Source organism: Chrysemys picta, chromosome 7, assembly GCF_011386835.1.
Source record: "Chrysemys picta bellii isolate R12L10 chromosome 7, ASM1138683v2, whole genome shotgun sequence".
Lineage (NCBI taxonomy): Eukaryota > Metazoa > Chordata > Testudines > Emydidae > Chrysemys > Chrysemys picta.
In genome coordinates, this window is record NC_088797.1 from 48,190,199 (window position 1) to 48,212,322 (window position 22,124).

General features: G+C 51.7%; 1 protein-coding gene across 4 annotated transcripts in view; it reads left to right on the top strand.

Annotated features, from left to right (window-relative positions):
* The window catches only part of BAP1 (BRCA1 associated protein 1), a 28,094-nt gene that overhangs the window by 1,917 nt on the left and 4,053 nt on the right, over positions 1–22,124 (top strand). The window contains exons 1-14 of one of the 4 annotated variants that reach the window (XM_065551367.1): positions 5,921–6,216; positions 10,003–10,032; positions 10,137–10,191; positions 10,991–11,123; positions 12,167–12,286; positions 12,832–12,893; positions 12,984–13,126; positions 14,864–14,942; positions 16,736–16,859; positions 17,368–17,515; positions 17,951–18,135; positions 18,877–19,010; positions 20,860–21,332; positions 21,593–21,753. In XM_065551367.1, coding sequence (XP_065407439.1) covers positions 11,106–11,123; positions 12,167–12,286; positions 12,832–12,893; positions 12,984–13,126; positions 14,864–14,942; positions 16,736–16,859; positions 17,368–17,515; positions 17,951–18,135; positions 18,877–19,010; positions 20,860–21,332; positions 21,593–21,753 — 1,647 coding nt within the window. In that variant the 5' untranslated portion in view covers positions 5,921–6,216; positions 10,003–10,032; positions 10,137–10,191; positions 10,991–11,105. Of the gene's footprint in view, positions 1–5,920; positions 6,217–6,710; positions 6,849–10,002; positions 10,033–10,136; positions 10,192–10,990; positions 11,124–12,166; positions 12,287–12,831; positions 12,894–12,983; positions 13,127–14,863; positions 14,943–16,735; positions 16,860–17,367; positions 17,516–17,950; positions 18,136–18,876; positions 19,011–20,859; positions 21,333–21,592; positions 21,754–22,124 lie in introns of those variants that run through there. The other 3 variants (XM_005285252.5, XM_024108770.3, XM_065551368.1) reach the window with 3 other exon arrangements.

Sequence of the window (22,124 nt, forward strand, 5' to 3'; positions counted from 1 at the left end):
AATAGTGTGAACCACAGGCCCTGCTGGGAAGGGCTTTGTTAAGAGAGGGAGAGGAAAGGAATCACATGCCAAAGTCTGGGCTGGGCTGAGCCTAAACCAACCAGGGGCTGGCGATAAACCCCAGCCAGTCGGGGTGGGCGTCTGCAAGCCGCTGCCTCGCAGGGCAGCACAATGGGGAATTGTTCCCTGTTTGCTGAGGTTTCCTCGCCCCAGGATGCAGGAGGATCCTTCTAAGGCTGGAACAAAACTGCACGTGCAGCGCCGGGAGGGGTGGTTCTTCTTTGGCAGCTGTTCTTTCATGTTTGTCGGGGAGAGAGGAAGTGATCATTGGCCTGGGGTGGCCTGGCGCACAGACCAAAGCCTCATTCTCCCCTGGGTAATGCTAAACAACCGATCTTTGCCATATCGCCTCCCTCAAAATGTACAAAGCCTCTGCTGTGTGCTGCTCCGGGGGTGGAGAGCTAGCTCAACTAGCTAAGCAGGGATTCCCTTTGTTCCAGGGGGTCCCTGGGTGGCAGGGAGCCAACGTAGCAGTCCATCTGAGGATGCCTTGGTCTAGGCGGCAGGGCTGGGTTGCCTCTGTGCTCTGGCTATGGTCGGCTGCTGCAATGGTGCCTTGGGGGCCGTGGCTGTAGTGTTCACGTTTATAATGGGGGACCGGATCAGACGAGATCTCAGCTGGTGCTAGCCTCTCAGTCCAGCCACCCCTGCCTCCCCATCCCAAGCTGTGCTCGGCACCGGTGGAGGCAGCTCAGTGGTCGGTCCATAGAGCAGCATCCTCCACTCCGATGTGGGGGCCCAAGAAGTGACTCTCTGGACTGGGTTCAAGGAGGAATCCCAACGTCTCCAAGGTTCACGACTTTTTAGACCTTGGGCTCTGCTTCTGAGCCATCTTACAAAGAGAAGCCTCAACTAGGCAGTTTGATCTGGCCTTCCCGAAAGATCCAGGCGGTTCCAGCCCACTCATACTGCAGTGTTAGCTCTTTGGGGTCTGCAGATGTTCTGGGCCAATGGCTCTCCCCAGTTACAGCTGCTGACACTGGTGGAGTTGCAGAGGTGTAACAGAGGGCAGGACTTGGTCTGTGATGGCCATGGATCGCAGGGCTAAGTCCATGCCCACTGCATCACATGGCAGTCATGTTGTTTTCATCTCATCCTTTCCAAGTGTGCATGTCCCACTCCAAGCAGAGGGCCAGTCTGGTCACCTCTTTGCCAGAGAAATGCTGACGCTTGGAGAAGGATCCGGGAAGAACAACAACAACAACAAAATCAGGGATATTGAATGGACTGATTTACAAGGAAAGGTGGGAGTGAAATACGTGTCGCTTGGCTAAGAGTTGACTACAGGGGGGGGGGGGGGGAAATGATGCCAGTCTACAAATGTTTGATGGGTGTAAACAACAAGGAGGGAAAAAAGTTATTTAAGGTGGGTCCAGGGCATAACTGGGACCAATGGAGAAAAACAAAACCCAGTCTGAACCCCTCAGGCACTAGAGGGTTACTATCACATTACTATCTGGTGGCGTCTAAGCAAGGGAGCAATTTCTTCACCAAGCAAGAATGCTATTGCAGAGCCTACCTGCTACACAGGAACGGACTCGCTGACAACGCTCCCTGTTGTCAGGTCACGGAAAATTTCTTCTGAAAGAGGGAGAATAAGGGGGAATGCTTCAGCCCCTTCTCAAAGGCCTTCGGAGGCAGTGGGATGACACCCAATGGTGTCATTGGGCATTGGATCGGGCCCTACGTCTTCTCTTGGAGCTTCAGTGGGTTTTTCTGGCATTGCAATCTATGATTCTCTCTTTTGTGACACTAGGAGGAAATTGCGGTAGATGCTCAGAACACAGTACCCCCCACGGGGATGTATTGGGCTGGGGTGCAGTCTCTCTAGGGAAGGGCTGACCACCCCCTTGCTTGGAACATTTCAAATTAGGCTCAAAGTACTACTCATATCACAGAGTTTAAAGCCAGAAGGGGCCACTAGATCCTCTGGTCCAAATTCTCAACCCAAATGAAACATTAATTTGATGTCAATCAAAATATTTCACCTGACCCAAAACTAAACTTTTTCATTTTGCCAAAAAAAATCCAATTTGTTTTTTGTTTGTATGAGGTCGGCCCAAAATTATGACTTTTTTTTTTTCATTTTGGCCACAAAACCGAAAAACTAGGCCCATGAACAACACTATCTAAAGGGCTTTACCAGGTGTTATTTCCATGGGGCAAAGCAAACACAACCAAGGAGCTCCTGGCAATCTCCCTGCTAATAAAGCGAGCACCAGGAAAACATGGGGAAAATGCCACCCAGGGGCTTGTTTGCTTGAGCTTTAATTAAGCTGAGTGAGGCTAATGCAGCCTAGGGGGGAAGTTAGAGGAAAGAATTGCTGGTGTCTATCTGACTGCCTAGCCCTGCCTGCCAGGGGATCTGCCCACAGCAAGCTACATCCCTCCTTTAGCAGCTAAACCTCCCTCCCTCCCAGTGTTGTGTGGTGTTGGGGAAGCACTAGGGAGTGCAGTGCAGGGAGGAATGAGGGGTTTCTGGGTGCCCAGAGGCAGAGCCAGACTGGGTCCTGCCTTCCCACTCTACCCCTCTTCCCTCTGCTGCTAAGGCCTGAGCTCAGTGAACTGGGGATCAGGCCCCAACTCCCAGCACCTCCTGCAGTGGGAACCCAGCAGAGCAGGGAGGGTCCACGGTGCTGCTCCAGTACTGGGCACCGCTGGGAGCTGAGTGGGGGCCCTCCAGCCTAGCAGGGAGTCTCCTTTCGCCCAAGCAGAAGCAGCAGCCCGTGGCTTTAGAGCGGATGGGTCTGAGCCCCTGTGTCCTTGGAACGCTGGCAGAGAGAGAAGGGAGTGAGCGAGAGAGAGGCCCCTGCTAGAGCAGCAGCCAGGGCAGCATGAGCCTGTCGGGATTAGCTTGGTTCCCATTCCCAGCAAAGCTGGTGAATGGCCATCTCCAGCCAAGGCCTGGTTGTGTTGAGTAGCCCAGCCTGCTCCACACAGCCGTGGGATGGTTTCATTCCAGTGGGTGTGACTCACCTGGCAGCCAGCAGCTTAAGGGATACTTTCCCCCCAGCTTATTCATTGGCCAGCTCAGGACAACACCGAGGAATGCAGCATCTTAGCCCCCTGTCATGGCCGCTGTCAGGGTTCCCTCCCTACTCGACCCACATGAAAGACCCCCTAAGCTTATTTCTACCAGGTTAAAAACTTCCCCAAGGCACAAATTCTTCCTTGTCCTTGGACGGTATTGCTGCCACTACCAAGTGAGTTAGACAAAGATTCAGGAAAAGGACCACTTAGAGTTCCTGTTTCCCCAAAATATCCCCCCAAGACCCTTCACCCCCTTTCCTGGGGAGGCTTGAGAATAATATACCAACCAAATAGGTAAACAAGGTGAGCACAGACCAGACCCTTGGGTTTTTGGGACACTAAAACCAATCCAGTTCTTAAAAGCAGAACTTTATTATAAAGAAAAAAAAGTAAAAGAAGCACCTCTGTAAAATCAGGATGGAAGGTAATTTTACAGGGTAATAAGATTTAAACACAGAGGATTCCCCTCTAGGCAAAACTTCAAAGTTACAAGAAAAAAAAAAAACAGGAATAAACCTCCCTCTTAGCATAGGGAAAATTCACAAGCTAAACAAAAGATAATCTAACACATTTCCTTGTTATTACTTACAATTTTTGTAATCTTGGATGCTTATTTCAGGTAGGGTTTTAGGAGATGGTTTTTCCTGCCCTGGTCCCTCTCTGTCCCCGAGAGAACAACAAAGAGAGCACAAAACAAAACCTCCTCCCCCCACAGATTTGAAAGTATCTTCTCCCCTTATTGGTCCTTTTGGTCAGGTGTCAACCAGGTTATTTGAGCTCCTTAACCCCTTGCAGGTAAAGGAGGGATTTTATGCTCCCTTTAGCTGTATGTTTATGACAGCCGCAATCCTGCAGTCAGAGCTGTACAGGTGGACTCGTGCACCCACAATAACAACAATGGTCTTGGATGCAGCCCCCACACTTTCTGTATTCCTGCTTCCTGGGCCCCATGGCTGGGACTGAAGGCCTCTGGAAAGTACACTAGGCATGAGCAGGGAGCATTCCTAGCCTGGTTAGCAGGAGGGAGGTGTGAGGGGGGTGGGGGTAGCCAGGGGTGCTGAGCATGGCCCATGCAATGAAAACACCTCTGGACACACTGGTTTGATGGGCTGTCCCTGGAGAGGAAGGGGAGGGCTTTCTCTTCCAGCTGCTACCAGTGAACTTACCAAGTGGGATTCCTCCAGATGGCCCAGATCTTCGCTTGCTGGTCCTGGCTTATTAGCAAGGGGCTGAAGGGGAGGGCAGTGGAGTGCTCCCCCCACATGCTAATGTAATAAACAGACAATTTATCATTGTGACAGCTCCTGTCCTAACAGAGCCCTTGGGTTTCTGAGCACTGTGAGTAGTACACAGGAAAGGCTTGTGGGTGGGTTTCCCACAGCATAAGAAGCAAGTTGGAAAGAACATAGGCTGTACTATACTAGAGCGCTGTATGAGTGGCCAATGCCAGCTGCTACAGGAGGTGCAAATCCCCCATTATGCCTCTGATTGTGTGGGATTAGGTTGTGGGGAGTGCATTTGCTTCCTGACCCCAGCTGATCATCAGCGTGTGCCCCGAAGCATGAGGATGGCTAGCAAAGGGTAGTGCTCCTGTGTTTACTGCTGGGGTTACCAATGTGTTGCCTTCCTGAGAAAGACTTCAAATCACTCAGAGATTCCCTCCCCCCTTTGGTGATGGTGATAATTTAGCAGCATGTAAAGAAAGGTGTGTGTGAGGGAGATCGGCATGGGGAACAGGAGAATATGCAAAAGCCATGCAGAAATCCTAATGGTTTCTCCCTTCTCTGGCTGTCTGGGGAGGACTTTCTTGCAACAAGCTGAGCAGGCCTATCTGTGTGAAGGAGCAGGGTGGAATAGTGGTAAGCTAGAGCCACCGTACATGGCAGTGCTATGATGTATTCATTAATGCACTAGCTTTTCTCTCCCTAGACCTGGGTAAGGCCGTTAGTGGCATGAGTTCAATGGGCTGGGCTGAGTCCACAGCAGCGTTTTTTCCATATCACAGAACCATGGGCAGTTTCTCCTTAAGAGAAGCCTGGGACTAGGATAGCTGGGGGACTACAGGTTGGGATGGAGGGGCATTGGCAGAGCTGTGTGTGGAGCCCAGGATTGGAATAGCAGGGGGCTGCAGGCTGGCATTGAAAGCACTAGCAGAGTTGGCATGCATGCAATCTTCCCTAGCTTGCACTCCCCTGATCCGCCACTGCCAGCACTTTCAGACTTGCATGAAACTGATTGAAATTGACTTATCCTAGAGCCACAGTGAAAACACAGCCTGAAGAAACCAGGAGCCACAGGGTTTGCCAGCAACGTTAGCCCTGTAACCAGAGACACTGGGCATAGCAGGAGGCAGCTCTCTGAGCTAGTCTGGTCACAGAATGGGACTCTCCAGGTGCTGCCTGCCTGCTGCATTGGCTCCTGTGCCGAGCTGTTGCCCACCTTTGAGCACAACTCTTGTAAAGCTCCCCCTAGCTTTTGGCTTCTCAGTCACTCCAGAGTCTCCTCTGGGTTTGTCTCGAGCAACCACTCGAGTGCAAGACTTGCTGTCCTGCCAGCAGCTGCTATTCCCACAGCAGGCTTCTTCCAGCTTACTTTGAAAGAGAAATCCTTTTCAACTATTAGCTCCAAGGTCTGTGCTGGTGATGGGCTACTTCTGCAAGGAGAGTGAAAAGGCCATTTCCCCAAGATGTGCAATAAACGCGCGGGCCTGACCTTTGTCCTAGTTGTACAACGCTTGTGTTCACAGTCCCCTAGTGTTGTACGATGGGTGTGCTCAGGGTCCCCGGTTTTGTACAACAAGTGTGCTCAGGGTCCCCTGGTGTTGTATGGCCGGTGTGCTCAGGGCTTTAGGGGGTTGATAGCAATAGCAGGCCTTTAAATTGTCCCTGTGGTGATGGTGCCATCGTGTGGTCGTTTGAAAGATGGATGCTTTCTTACAACACCCTCCGTCTCTGTCCTTTCGTCGGCTCCCTTGCCAATACTCCCTAGGTCAGATGCTCCTCTCGTGGCCTGGGCAGCGATGAGCGTCCCCTGGCTTTAACTGCCTGCCCAGGTTCCAGTTCTCAGCCCCACTCTGCCCGGCGGAGATCAGGGTGCAATTTTCAGAAGAGCCGGTCTCCCATTCAGGTAAAGGGAGGGGGCGTTTGGATGGCAAATTGGCAAGCGCCGTGCCCATCACTGGGGAGGCTCTGGCCGTCAGCGCCGCGGTGGGAGCTGCTGGGCACCGCGCCCTGAAGCCTGCGCTTTCCCAGGGCCCGATTTTCAGAAGCTAGGTGCGGGGCGGGCGCAAGGCAAGGGGCGAGCGCGCAGCGCGGCGGGACATCGGGCTCTTGAGGGGCAGGACAGGGGCAGGCTGGCCCCTGGCTGGACTCGGGAACCCACACGATGGGCTGGTGGGGGAGAGAGGCGGGGTGACCCCGGCTTTTTCCGCGCCTCCCGGTAGGGGACCCGCCGCTGGCGCCATGTGCCCGGAGATGGGGGCCTGGCGAAGCCCCTACACCCCCGAGACTTATCTCACGCTGCCGTCGGCCTGACAGCCGCGGCCGGGACTTATCTCCCGCCCCTTCCTCTCTTTGGACGCCTGCGCTATGGGTCGCGCCGCGATGACGTATGGGGCTGGGGGCGTGGCCGGAGGCGGATGGGCTTGTGGGGCCCGAACGTCCGGGCAGCGGAGGGGGGAGGGGCCGGACATGGCGCTGGCTGAGGCCCGGCCCGGGGGACGATGAATAAGGGCTGGCTGGAGCTGGAGAGCGACCCCGGTGAGGCGGGGGAGGGCAGGACTATGGGGGAAAGCGAGGGGGGGTTGTGGGGGAGCACAGGGGTTGTGGGGGGAGGGCCATGGGGATCCCTAGGGGAGGGGGAGGGGGGCTCATGGGGCTAGACAAGGGGAGGGACTGGGTAAGGCAGGGTGTGTGGGATGAGCAACTTTCCCCAAAACGGGATAGGAGCCAGTGAGACAGTTAAAGAAAAGGGCTAAAGCCCCGATTGCCTGGGCCCCTCTCTGGTTAATCCCTTGATATTGGCCTCCCAGCCTCAGTTTTTAGGCTGGTGATGTCCCTGGGCATCGCTGATAGACTCCTACGTGCACACAATAACAGCTCTCGGGGGTGTCCAGAAAATAGCTCCTAGCCAAGGCTGAGAGATGGGCTCTCAGAAATGGAGGGTAGCATGGGACCAGTATTCAAAACAGCAGGAGTGTACTGAAAGAGTCATTTTAACTCACCGTTGATCCAGACATCTTTAGATGGCTCAGGACCGTAGGTGTATGAGTGAACTATCAGGCTGTGAACACCGAGGGGATTCCCTGCTGTTCTGTGTTGTGATAAAATTATACTCGTCCTGGGCAATTATATGTATCCATACCAGCACTTAGGTCAGCGTAACTTATGTCACTCGGGGGTGAATTGTTCACACCCCTGAGCGACAAAAGTTATGCCAACGTAAGTGGCAGTGCAGACGTGGTCTAAGTTAGGGTATCCTTTCAATTCATCATCATCATCATGTATCGCATCAGCTGCATGATTACTTTGCTGTGACTCAACACTATTCCTCCTCCCCACCATTGATTCTTGGTTTCTTGGGAGGATGGAGAGGGAACTTGGGGTCTTCAGGCTATTTGCTTTGAGTTACGTGCCCTGTACTGGTAGCTTCCTTTCAGAACTTCTAATCTAAAAAGCCCCTACCCCTGGATCAACCAGGATGGTAGGCCAGTTCTCTTCGATGGATGCTGAAGTAACTGCTGAATGCATGAAGTGAAATGAAAGTGATTTTAGAGGTTGCAGATAAATCAGAAGCAAAACTTGTGAAGTCAAAACTAGCCTCATCTGCCTACATTGATCCCTAGCATTGTACTACATGTTCTTGAAGAACAGCCTGGGAAACATAAGATATCCAGCGTTGTGGCACCCTCAAAAGGTGGTCAGACTAGATGATTTGGTGGTCTCCTATGGCCGTAAATTCTATGCGTCCGTCTACACTGCAGCTGGGAGGTGTAATTTGGATCAAGCTAGTGTGCTAAAAACTGCTGTGTGGCTGCGGCAGCACTGGTGGCGGCTTGGGCTAGCTGCCTAAATACAATCCATTCAAGGTTTTAGGTATGTACTCGACTGGCTAGCCCGTGTGTGTATGTCTAGCTGAGCTGGGAGTTACCCTGCCTAGCTGCAGTGTTTACATACACTTAGAGTCTATGAGGAGAAAGGCCCCCCAATGCGCTCCAGGGCTTGCATTCCTCAGGGCTGAGTTACAGAAACTGGGGGATTCTTAGCTCAGTTTTGCTCTTATAGCTCTGTCTGCAGCCCTGAGCGCTGTTTATATATAGACCAAAACCCTCTAAGTCTTGGCTCCTGTCCTGTCCTGTCCTGTTGTTGGACAGAGACATGCAAATATTGCCCTGCAAATAAACCTGAGGCTGTGGTATTAAGTGCATCTTTTATATGATGTGCTCTGATGACTGTTGTTGTAATTGATATACCATAACTTTTATCTCTGTGGTTTCAAGGAGAGAATCCTTTTATTAGGCTAGGACATCGCATTTATGTATAGACTTCAATTCTATTACTTCTTGGTCCTTGAATCGTTCTTCTCTGAACTCTTTCCAGTACATAGTAGTCCATGAATGGTCTCTCTGATGTCATATACAGAACCACCTCCCTACATCTACTTGATCTTCCCCCTGCTTAAACACCTGAGGTTCATGTTAGCCTTCTTAGCTACAGCATCACACTGGCAATTCATGTTTGTTTGGCTGTTTATCACAGTCTTGGTGTCATTGCATTCCAGGATAGTGTCTCTCATCTTGTACATGTGGGAAACAAGTTTTCTACCAGCTGGACCTAGCTTATGGTACTCACTTCCACAAGAGAGAAGAATGAAGACATGTTTCACAGCTCTCAGATCTAAATGGCAAACTAATTTCTTTGATCTAGCTTTCCTGTAATAAGTTATTCTTCTACTTTCATACAAACATAAATAAATAAAATATCCTTTAAACAAATTAAGCTCCTCCTCCTACTGATGGGAAGAAAGCAAGATGATTTCTCTTTTTAAATGCTTGGGAGGCTCCTACTATGATGGACTTATATCACTTCCTAGACAGTTTGGTGGCAGTAGTGGGTCAATCATAGAATATTAGGGTTGGGAGAGACCTCAGGAGGTCATCTAGTCCAATCCGCTGCTCAGAGCAGGACCAACACCAACTAAATCATCCCAGTCAGGGCTTTGTCAAGCTGGACCTTAAAAACATCTAAGGATGGAGATTCCACTACCTCCCTAGGTAACCCATTCCAGTGCTTCCTATTAGTGTTTCCTAGTATCCATCCTAGACCTCCCCCACTGCAACTTGAGACCATTGCTTCTTGTTCTGCCATCTGCCACCACTGAAAACAGCTGAGCTCTATCCTCTTTGGAACCCCCCTTCAGGTAGTTGAAAGCAGCTATCAAATCCCCCCTCACTCTTCTCTTTTGCAGACTAAATAACCCCAGTTCCCTCAGCCTCTCCTCGTAAGTCATGTGCCCCAGCCCCCTAATCATTTTTGTTTCAGCAGTCATTTTCGTCAATACCTTGAACGTGTAGGTATCCTCTCCACCACCAGGGCTGAGCAGGAAGATCAGGTTGGGAAGAAGGTCTCCTAAAAATGTTAAACCCAAAATATTTAAAAAAATCTCTATTCAGGCAGCATGAGCCAGGAAACCACTCGGATAAGAACTATGGGGCAATGTCCAGGTCAGGAGCAAATCTTGTTGTGGTGCATTATTTTTAATCACAATTCCAAACTTATAGTTTCCTTCAAAATTTGCCATGGGAGCCCTACAGCACTAGTCAGAGGTAAGGGGCAGAAGATTTTCTGTCTGCCTTTCGTGTAGCAGCATGAACTTCACAGCCAGAAGTAATCTCGCTGTTTTGTTCCTCTTCAGGTCTCTTCACCCTGTTAGTAGAGGATTTTGGTGAGTACGAGAGCTTTTCTGCAAGATGGGTTTCATCTGTGACATGTGCTCTGGCTCCCTTCTGCTGGTCTCGTCGCACTGATTCCTGCTCTCTCTTTTTTTAGGAGTTAAAGGGGTGCAGGTTGAGGAGATCTATGATCTACAAAGCAAATGCCAGGGGTAAGTTACTCACTCAGCAGCACGACTTGCTGAAGTAGATTTCATCAAGCAAAAATTTCTCAGGGCATGTCTACGCAGAGTAGTAACACGGAGTACGGGGGTGTGATTTCTAAAGGCACTAATATGTTGGTATTAATTGGTTTTGTAGACCCTACTGCGCACTAAAAGTTCCCTATTTCACATTAATGCAGTGCTGTTCAGTATGAAGTTAACATGTACTAGAGAGCTTTTAGTTCGCACCAGCATGGTCTACAGCAGGGGTCTCAAACACGTGGCCCGGGGGGTTGTTTTCTGCGGCCCACGAGTTCCTCATGCCCCCACCCCCCAGCATTTACCTAGAGCGGCTCCAGCCCGACGTGCACCGGGGGAAGGATAGGCAGCCTGCCTGCCCTGCCCCCTGCCGCTCCGGGAAGCGGCCGGAATGTGGGGAAGGGGGGGCACAGGGCTCTGTGTGTTGCTCTTGCTTCAGGCAGTGCCCCCAGCAGCTCCCATTGGCCGCAGTTCCCTGTTCCATTAAATCACAAAGATTACAGACTTGGGTGCTCTCTGAGATGCCTGGTTTGAATATCAGACTAGAATAATCAGCTGGAGTGTGGGGAACAAGGACAGCTGTGGCACTTCCCAGTAGGATGGGGGTTGGCTTTAATGCCTCTCCTTTTTTTCTCCCCACAAATTGTGGTTTAAACTGAAAACGCCTCTGGCGCTTGACTGACTGAAGCGGCACAGTTCATGTTGATGGAAACCCTTCTAAACTGGTCAGTTGCTAACTCCACCCCCATTGCATTTCTTTCCCTGACAGCCCCGTGTACGGGTTCATCTTCCTCTTCAAATGGATCGAAGAGCGCCGGTCTCGCCGGAAGGTATCCACCCTGGTGGACGAGACATCGGTGATTGACGATGACATCGTCAATAATATGTTCTTTGCTCATCAGGTAGGTTGGCTGGGAGTGGAGGGCGAGGCGTGTCTCTCCGGACGCCGCTGTGGGAGAGTGGGCAGTGAGGACTCTTTCATGCGTTGGTATAATCTGTAGCTACCTAAAATGTGGAAGACTTGGGAAGGAATGGTCAATAGGTATAGAGTAGTTACCCCGATTGGTCGAAAGCATGGTTCTGGGGGGATTGTACACTTAGCCTATTCGCTGATCATGAGTCCTTGTCCCAGCTTGGGTTTGGCTTTTATATTTGTCACCCAGGTGTATTTTGGGACATAATGAAGGCTGCAGCTATCTGAGGGGCAGTTGGAAATGGGGACCGAACAACAGAGATTGGGAGATTTGGGAGTCCTGGACAGTGGGGATATGTGAAACTAACACTTTCCCTGGATCACTCCTTAACACATGGCTGGTAGGAAAGGCCAGAGGATTTGCTTGGGATCTAGCATTTCTTTGGAGCCCAGAGTGCTGTGCTGAGTGCACAAAGCGTGCAGCCTGCTCTGGAGAAAGGGATCAGGATTTTAGCCAGCATTGTGATCTTGCAGAGCATCGACTGATGTGTTTGGTATAGTCCCATGCTGGAGGTGAATCAGGGGGGTTTCACAGCATTTTGGGAGAAGGACGCTTAAATGAGTGCAACTCCAGCCCTCAAATGTTCTGGAACTGCATTCTCCCATGGTGCCATGTTTTCTGTAAGCTTTATTAAATGGCTGTATGTCTAGCTTCTTCCCTTGTCTGCTCCTGGACCTTGCAGCAGGCTGGAAGGGTTGAGGGAATCCAAGTCAGCTGTTACCACAGAGGTTCAGTCAATCTGCACGAGGCCTGGCATTTGCCTTTGCCTTGAACAGCTGCTCACAGGGGTATGGTGTGATTGACCTGGGGACACTGACCGGGAAGGGGTTGTGTTGGTCAATTTAGTGCTCCAGGCAGCTTTTGTGCTATTTTTCGGCACCAGTTACTGCAGGGTGCTGAGTAACTCCCAGGTGGTGATGCTGAAGTATCATCCTCTTTCTGTTGTTTAACTTGGTCTGTTTGCCCTTTAGCTGATTCCCAATTCCTGTGCCACCCATGCCTTGTTGAGTGTCCTCCTGAACTGCAGCAATGTGGACCTGGGGCCGACGCTGAGTCGCATGAAGGATTTCACCAAGGGGTTCAGCCCAGAGGTATGGGGTGGCCTGTGGCGGTGGGGCTTTGGGGGAGCATCTGAGGGATGCATCTTGCTGTGGGGACCCTGCTCCTTTCCTGTGAGGTTTTTGTAAAGGGATTGCTCCTTAGGTAGTCATGCCCTCACCCAAGCTTCTGGTCTCATTCCTCCCCCTTTGTTCTTACGTTCTTCCTAATCCTTTCTCCTTACTTCCCCCTTAGTCTATCTCCTTTGCTCTTGCCTAGCTCTGTGCTGTCCCCTAGGTCTGGAATATTCTCCATACCCTCTAGCCAAGCACCCACCTCTTCAAGTACTTCCTCCTTCCTTCCCCACAGTAATGCTCTTGACTTCCTCCTCTGGAACTGGTACTATGTCTTTACCTTGGGTTTGTCTCTCCAGGTCTTGATCCATTCTTGTAAAGCCCTGTGTAAATCTGTTAATGAGATGCCCACAGATGAGGGAGGCGTTTCCAGAGACCTGGATTAGAGGTGCTCAGTTGAGGGATTCCAGCTATCGCGTCCCTCCACCTCAGGGGTTTTTATAATCTCCCTTTGCTTTTTGCAGAGTAAAGGTTATGCCATTGGGAATGCTCCGGAGCTGGCCAAGGCCCATAACAGCCATGCCAGGTGAGTGTGGGTGTCCCCAGCAGCTCTGCTCCCTGGGGGAAGGGCGGTTGCTGCTGCTGCATTGACCTCTCGGATGTATTGCCTTTGCAGGCCAGAGCCTCGGCACCTGCCCGAAAAGCAGAATGGAATCAGTGCTGTGCGGACCATGGAGGCTTTTCACTTCGTCAGTTACGTTCCCATCAAGGGACGGCTCTTCGAGCTTGACGGGCTGAAGGTCTATCCCATCGACCATGGTAAGGAGCCCCAGCACCCACAGCCACAGGGATGTCTAGCAAAGACTCGCCTGTGTGTGACCCCAGGACATGACACTTGCTGTGTATGTTTCCTTGACGTTGCTGGAGCACATACAGTGACCACTTGCATCACACCTGACATCTCATTAGGCTCATTGAATTGACCTTCCTGATGGGCATCTCCCTCTGGCACTGGGCCCAGTCCTATTCAACATATTCCTCAATGATCTGGAAAAAGGGGTAAACAGTAAAGTAGCAAAATTTGCAGATGCTACAAAACTACTCAAGATAATTAAGTCCAAAGCAGACTGTGAAAAGTTACAAAGGGATTCCACAAAACTGGGTGACTGGGCAACAAAATGGCAGATAAAAGTCAATGTTGATAAATGCAAAGTAATGCACATTGGAAAACATAATCCCAACTATACATATAAAACGATAGGGTCTAAATTAGCTGTTACCACTCGAGAGATCTTGGAGTCATTGTGGATAGTTCTCTGAAAACATCCACTCAATGTGCAACAACAGTCAAAAAAGCGAACCGAAGGTTGGGAATCATTAAGAAAGGAATAGATAATAAGATGAAAAAATATCATATTGCATGTATATAAATCCATGGTGTGTCCACATCTTGAATACTGCGTGCAGATGTGGTCGCCCCATCTCCAAAAAGATATATTGGAAAAAAGTTCAGAAAAGGGCAACAAAAATGATTAGGAGTATGGAACAGTGTGAGGAGAGATTAATAAGACTGGGACTTTTCAGCTTGGAAAAGAGATGACTGGGGGGGGATACAATAGAGGTCTATAAAATCATGACTGGTGTGGAGAAAGTAAATAAGTAAATTACTCCTCCTTGTAACACAAGAACTAGGGGTTACCAAATGAAATTAATAGGCAGCAGGTTTAAAACAAACAAAAGGAAGTATTTCTTCACACAGCGCACAGTTGTGAAGATGATGATGTGAAGGCCAAGACTATAACAGGGTTCAAAAAAGAACTAGATAAGTTCATGGAGGATAGGTCCATCAAAGGCTATTAGCCAGGATGGGTAGGGATAGTGTCCCTTGCCTCTGTTTGCCAGAAGCTGGGAATAAGCAACAGGGGCTGGATCACATGATGATTATCTGTTCTGGTCATTCCCTCTGGGGCACCTGGCATTGGCCACTGTCAGAAGACAGGATACTGGGCTAGATAGACCTTTGGTCTGACTCAGTATGGATGTTCTTATGTTGTGAAGATCTAAATCTGTTTCCTTTCGATGGGTCAAGCTTTGGGCTTTTTGACTCCAGACTTGTTCCCATCCAGGAAATTGTAACTACCTCTGCACTCTTCAGCTAGAGCAAGGTTACAAGGGAGGGAATCTCCTGGCAGAAGGACTGGTGTGCAATCTATCCTGTGAATGGCAAGCATGCTCTAAGTGTCTCTTGTTGCATCTCTGGTTCACCAGCACAAATCCCAGCCCCAACTGTTGTTGGAGGGCAGAGCAGGAGATGATGTGCTGTATATAGCCGTATGCAGTACACACCAGAATTGAGCCCGTTGCATAGACTGGGTAAAGTGAGCCCAAGGCAGGATTGATATCGTCTTAGAGACGGAAGTGGGTCCCCATCCCTGGCGTGACTTGCTGATGGAACTGACTATTCAGAAGATGCTGCTCATCTATGTGGATTGCTGGACCCAAGCGGCCTAGGGATCTTGGCCTGCTTTACTAACTTGCTTTCTCTTGTTTTCCCAGGGCCTTGGGCTGAGGATGAAGAGTGGACAGACAAAGCCAGGAGGGTGATCATGGAGCGAATTGGCCTGGCCACAGCAGGGTAAATGCCCAGATGAGCTCAGGGGGGTGGGCTTTCCCTCGACACACCTCGGTGTTTGCTTTACAGCATGACAGCTCAGGGGTGCATTTTAGCAAATAGCAAACTTTTCAGACCTGGATTACTGGGCCCCACATAGAGGGGAGAGGGTTACTCCGTGCTATAGGAGCGTGAGACGCTTCACACGTGTGTAGGCCATGAGTTCTATTAACTTTTTTTGTCTCTTCTGCAATCTGACTAGTTGTCTGAAGAGGCAGGGAAATGTTCTCTCATTGCAACATGATGTTTCTCCGAATAGCTATGCAGCCAATCAGAATGCAGGAGAAGGGATGGTAACAGTGGATCTTCACTTGCACAGATCCCTAGTCATAGCAACATTGGAGACCAGTTAGGTGGCTTTTGCTTGACCCTGTTGTTGTTGAATTGAGCCTCTTAGGAAGTCTGCAGAGGGGCTCAGCTGTGATCTCAGAGCACCCACAAATGCTGCAGCGTGAGGGCCCAAACGTCTGTGTAACTTATGCTCTCGGTTACTCAGAACGTGGTTTAGCAGCCACTGGGTTTCCACTTGTGGGAATGTCCTGGCAGGCTCATCGTCCCTGACTGCTGTAGGACAGACAATGATTGTCTGATGTGGTGTCAGAGCACTTCCTTGTGAATGAGGGACCCCTGAAGTGAATATTCTGACGCCCATCTTGGGAACAAGAAACCACTATTCTCCCAGAAGTGTCTGTGGCAAGAATGAATGGAGGCTGGCCTTCCCTCCATTACCATCTGCCTTAGGAGAGGCCTCTGGGCTAATGAAGGAGTGCCCTGGCTGCTGTGTGGCTCAGGAGGTGGGACCAAGTAACCCAAACCTCACAAGTGGGTGTGCTGTGCTACCATGCAGCATGAGTGCTTTCCATTCTTCCCAATGGGCTGCTGCTTGGATGAATTGTTATGGCTTTGTAACTACCTACCTCGGGCCTTACGTGATCCTGCCCAGGGTAGTGTCTGACACCTCCCAGCGCCTCGGGGCGGAGGGAAGGGGGTCCCCACTTTCAGGAGGGGAACCGCAATAGTATGGAGAGGTGAAGTGACTTGGCTTAAGGTGATACTAGAAATCCATAGCAGAGGCAGGCAATGAACCTTACTCCCAAGTGTAAGAATGTCCCTTCCCTCCTACTCACGACTTCTGTGACCCAAACTGTGGTGGTCAAAGTTTGGTAGGGTTTTGTCCTCCGTACAAGGTGAGTTTTGATTGCCCCGCAGCTGGCCTCTGAAAGTAACAACCCCAGGTTCCCACCCCTGCAGTGGAGTGAGGATGTACCTGCAGGGGCCATGTTGTGAAGCACAGATGAGGCAACCTGTGACTTATCTGACTTGAAATCATCAATTTGTTCCCAAATACTCAATGACAACATACAGCCCTGCCAATTGGCTAAGGAATCTCCTACCCAGCTAGCCACACAGTTGGAGCCCTGCTCGGCCAGTTGGGTTCCTTGTGCCCCTGTTTATAGGGGAGCCCAAATGGAGGAAGGTCTGCAGCATGTGGCATAAAAGTCACGTAATGTGCATGACCGTGTGTCTTCTTACACTGAGACTAAGTTAACCGCACGCTGTTTTTCTGGGTGCTGTGAAGCTGTTTTATTGCCTCATGGAATGCTGTGTTGACCATGAGTATATTGGTTTAACCTGCATTGCTGCCTGGGACCTGCTGTTGCGTTCTGGTGGCATCCAAACACCCATTAGTGGTTTGTTGGGGCAGCTCCTTCCTCTGGCTGAGCCGAGGCTAACGAGCTGGGTGTGGTTTGCCTCAGGGAGCCGTACCATGACATCCGTTTCAACCTCATGGCGGTGGTGCCCGACCGGAGGATGAAATACGAATCTAAGCTGCACATCCTGAAGATGAACAGGCAGACTGTATTGGAGGCCCTGCAGCAGGTAGGAATGGGTGAGCTAGCTGAACGAATGAGCTGGGTTTACCATCAGCCTGTAATTTCTGGCTTCTCCAGGCACTGCCAGGCCCTGCTTTCTCTCTCACTCCAGCCTGTGGGGAGCTTGGCTCCTAGGACATGTGGGAGGAGCACCTTCCGTCGCCCTTTGCCTGTGGTTGGTACCATGCTCTATGCCTCCATCCTGTAGCTGAGCTCAGTGTAGTCTCATGTGGCTGCTTTCCCTGCATAGGCTTTCAGTTCCATGCCCTGCATTTCCCAGGCTTTGCTCTATTGACCATTTAGCCCAGTGGTCAATCACTTCTAACCCGGTGGCATTCCAGCAGGGCAAGCAACCAGCTGATTCTACTTCCTTTCCTGGCTGCACGCGGGTGCTGGGAAGTTGGCTCAGCAGTGTGGGTTCATCTGCTTCCCTCCCATAGCCCTGTGACTTGCGTGACTGGTTATGAGAAGCATCCGGTTCAACAGTCAGGTGCAGATTGTCTTTTGCTTTCAAGCTTATCCGGGTAACTCAGCCGGAGCTGATTCAGACCCAAAAGTCCCAGGAGTCTCAGCTGGCCGAGGAGTCCAAGCCGGCCAGCAGCAAGGCGTGTCTGGCACTGGAGACGAGCAGAGCACAGCTGGCCCCGGAGAGTTCACACCCAGGTATGGGACTCACTCTGCCGGGATGATAGTCCTGGGGCAAAGGCACCCAGCTGTGGCTTGATAACTTGACTCTGGAGTCCTGGGTCCCTCCATGGAATCGGGTGGAGCAGTGCTGGCTTGGCCTTGATTGTTCTGCTCCCAAATACAGCTGTGCATGGTGTCCCAGGGCCTCGGGGCATGGATTTACTCTGGTCTATACCCCCCATTTGCTGGCCTGTGCCCTGCCGCTGGTAGGGATGCAGTTACAGAATTTGAGAAAGGCAGAACTTACGCCATGCTTATTATTGCTCTTGGCAGTGTATTGGGCTGGAGAGGGGCACAAAAGTTCAACTGCTGTTGTGGGGCAGGAAAGAGGTTAAGTAGAGCATCTAGAATCAAAGGAGCTTGAGTCCATCGAGAAAAGCTTCTCTTTGATGTAGGGTGTGTGTGTTACAGAGAGCACTGAGGACTCTACTGGCCAGGGCCACCCTGCCTCCACACAGAGCCTGCCCAACAAATCCAAACCGGTAACAAAGCCATCTGGTAGCTGCATCAACGGTGCTCCCGCAAACCCCAATCCCATTGTGCAGAGACTCCCAGCCTTCTTGGATAACCACAACTACGCCAAGTCGCCCATGCAGGTACGTGAGGCCTGGCCTTTCTTCCCATTGGGGGCTGCAGGCCGGAGAAAGCCAGTGTTCTAGGCTGTGCCTCTTAAGCCTCATAAATGAAGTTTTGGGGAAACTTTCTACCCCTCTGGATCCAGCAACTGACTCCACCAGAGTGCGAGGTCAGGTCCCACAGAGCCCCAGGTTTGGCTGGAGGTTTGTAGCACTTCCACAGCTCCTTATGAACGAATACAGGCAAAGCCAGGTTATATACGCCAGAGAGAACAAGACACAAATGGAGTCGGGCACGCTCTGTTTCCACTGATCTGTTAAAAGGTATCTCTCCTGCTGTCCCCTCTGGGGATGCATTGCTGGGTTTTTAGCCTGTTCTAGATTTACATGACCAGATAAACCATGCTCTAGGCACATTTGTTTCACTTAGTTTCTGTGGGGAAATAGAGGCCAAAGCACTGAGCCCTGGGATTTTTGTTCCTGAGCTTTGATGGGTTCAGTTCTATGTTGAGATCATGTTTGGCTGGACCTAGAAGTGCCCCAGGGCGAATCTGGTCAGCGTGTATGTGCGTGTGCCCAGGATTGAATCTCTGAATCCCTTCCCCGAGAAAGGGGCTACCCCTGGGCTGCGGTTAGGGATGTGGCGCAGCCAGCCTCAGGCCTGCGTTGAAGTGTCTTTGCCCCATTTCCAAGGAGGGCTGACTGCATGTGGTCCCCTGCCCAGGATGGGCCTTTCAGGCAGTGAGTGGGTGTGTTTTGCAGGAAGAGGAGGACCTTGCAGCGGGAGTGGGCCGTAGCCGGGTTCCGGTCCGCCAGCACCAGCACTACTCCGATGATGAGGATGACTATGACGAGGAGGAGGAGGAGGAAGTTTGTAACACTGCCCCTGCCATCAGGTAATGGATGGAGCTGAGATCTCAGGCTGCTGGGAGCATAAGGCCTTGCTTTTGCTTAAGCAGAGTGTGCCCCCAGCAGGGGGCGAGCTTTTCCCCCCAGACCCTTGAGTTCCCTAGTGTAGACGAGTGAGGCGGAGGATGCCCAAGGGAAGTGTTTTACCAGGTAGGTGAGCAGTCGCTCCAGCCAACCGAGATCCCCTGTGTTGGCTGGGTGCGAAGGCAGCCCTGGCAGATGGAGTGCTTGTGGGGCGGGGCGGGGCGTGTGTGTCCGTGTCCTTGTCTGTGTCCGTGTCCGTGTCCCCGTCCTGAGCACAGACTGGCTGGCGAAAGAGGCCCTGCTGGATATTCATCCAGCCGTGGTCAGTTGATCTCTTCAACTAGTCTGTGCTTAAGCCACACCTTGCTGGGGCTTATCTCCAAGTGTGCCTCCCTGAGTCGGCTCATACCAGCTCCTACAGCGTGCTGCGCTCCTGGGGGACTGTGGCGGGGGAGGGAAAGCGAAAGAGGACCAGAGGAGCGTGGCGGGGTGGGAACTAGCGCTCTTACTTGGATCTTGGTGGTGGTAAAGGAGGCTAGTGCTGTGCTTGAATGATGATCAGTTTTAGGAATGTGTAGGGGAAGGATGATCTTGTGGTTTAAACACAAGACTGAGAGGCAGGGGACGCTATCATTGTGGCCTGAGGCAAATAGTTTACGTACAAATTTTCAAGGCTCAATTAATTTTGGGTGCCCAACTTGAGGCACATAAGCCCTGGTTCCCCACTGCCCTTCATCTTGAACAGTCACTTACCCCAATGCCCAGTGGGTGTGAAATGCTCCCATTCTGAATCAGGACCCCGGAGCTTGTCTATCAGGCCTGGGAGTCCCCACAGCTCCCATTGATGTCAGTGACAAGTGCAGGTGTCCAGCCCCTCTGAGAACTGAGGTGACAAGGTGAGCACTCGGAATTAGTGGATGGCTTTGAAATCTTTGCGTTTGGCCCCATCCATGCAATCCGGATGGTGGCTTTGAAAGGTGTCGGGAGGCTAAATCCATGAGTTTGTGGAGGGCTTTGAGATCCTCGGAGGGAAGGGAGCAGAGAATTGTGAAGTGTTGTTTGCATGGTGGAAATGGCTTATGGTGAGTTCCAAACCGGTGACGCTGTAAATGAGATGAAATGACATTGTGATTGGCCCATTGCATTGCGGTTCAGTGATGCCTCCCTGGAGAGGGAAAGTGAAAAAACAGACTCTGGCCTTGTCTACGCTTAAAATAGCGCTTCAGTGTAGACACTACCTGACGGGAGGGGTTCTCTCATCAACCTAACGCTGGCTACACTGGGGGTTAGTTGGTTTAACTGCGTCGCCCAGGATGTGGATTTTTCACATCGGTAGACCAACCTAATTTCCTAGTATAGACCAGGCCTTCTGTGTGTGAGTCCACACTGCCACTGTCATTATTTCTAGAGCGCTGGGTGCTGAGTAGGTCCCTACCCTGAGCTGCTAACACTCCTGTTCTCACGTCGGACGTGCTAGAGCATGAAGGCTGAGCTGATCAGTCTGTGCCTTTGGGAAGCCCTCGGCTCTGCGGGGCAAAGCACTGACTGACCTTTCCAGTCATGTGAGCTGTTCCCCATTTCCTCAGCTTGCCATGTTCCATTGGGCCAGGCTCGGAGTGATCTGAACTCCTGGAGGTGCTTCAAGCATTGCTTCTGTATTCTGTGTCCTAGCTAATTGCTTGTGAGTGCTAGGGACTGTAACATGTCAGCCTTCCCCAGCTGTTGGGGTGCCAGACCTGGTGCCGCCTGCAGCTTCCCTCCCCATACGTGCTGTCGCCTGTGCTTGATCTCCTGTTCTGTGTCCTTGGGCAGGTATAAGAGGAAGGGGCAGGGGAAGCAGGAGCTCGTGGCCGGGGCAGCAGACAGCCAGCTCTCCATCCTCCAGCCCAACACCATCAACGTTTTGGCGGAGAAGCTCAAGGAGTCCCAGAAGGACCTTTCCATCCCCCTCTCCATCAAGACCGGGAGTGGGGGCGCCACCGTAGCCGTGGTTGCCCATTCACAGCCCTCCCCCACGCCCAGCAACGAGAGCACGGACACTGCCTCGGAGATCGGCAGCGCCTTCAACTCCCCGCTGCGCTCCCCCATCCGCTCGGCTAACCCTACCCGGCCCTCCAGCCCCGTCACCTCCCACATCTCCAAGGTGCTCTTTGGGGAGGAGGACAGCCTGCTGCGTGTGGACTGCATGCGGTACAACCGGGCCGTGAGGGACCTGGGGCCTATCATCAGCACCGGCCTGCTGTGCCTCACTGAGGAAGGGGTGTTCTGCCCTCTTGCCATCACAGGTAGGTGATGGGGAAGGACCAGTCATTCTGGGTGGGAGATGGGGGACCCAGGGCTCTCCCAAGGCAGTAGGCTGAAGGGAAAGACCTCGGTTCTGCCATGGGTGAGAGGGTGGGATGCTGGGCCCTGAGACGACCAGGGAAGGGATGGAATGTTGCTTCTATCTGGATGCCAAGGTGGGGGGCAGCATGTCCATTGGCGCAGGGAGCAGGTGTTAGCACATGGCCACGGTACCTAACTCTTTCTTTCCTGGTGTGCCCAGACGATGGGAAAAGCTCCCCTCTCTCCAGCAAGCAAAGAGAAGAGGCCCAATCTGCTGTCAGAATGGATGAGAAGGAGGCAAGTGAGCCAAGTGACAGCAAAGAGAAGGTTGCTCTCTGCAGGCCCAGCGATCACCCTTGCGGGGAGAAGTATTCTCCCAAAGTGAGTGTCCTGTCGTTCTTCCCTGAGCGAGGCGGCAGATCCACAGAGCCAGGGTCCTGCTTTAGCGGCTGGGGGCACAGCCTCTCTGCCAGAGGCCTCAGGAGCTGGTTTCCATGGGCAGGTAGCAAGTGCAGTCATTGGATTAACCATTGGGTGCCAGGAGTCAGGTTTCTTTACAACCTGCTCCTTGCAGTTTGGTCTCTGTGGAAGCTCCTGCTTGTAGCCTGCCCGTGCTTTAACCCCAATCTCTGTCCACCAGCCTTGCCACCTTTATTCCCTTAAATTGTAGGGAATTTGGTACTGGTGAAAGGTGCTGGCCTGCGACCCATGGCCGCTGAGCCCGTTTATTTCCCGAGCTAGCAGCACTAGCA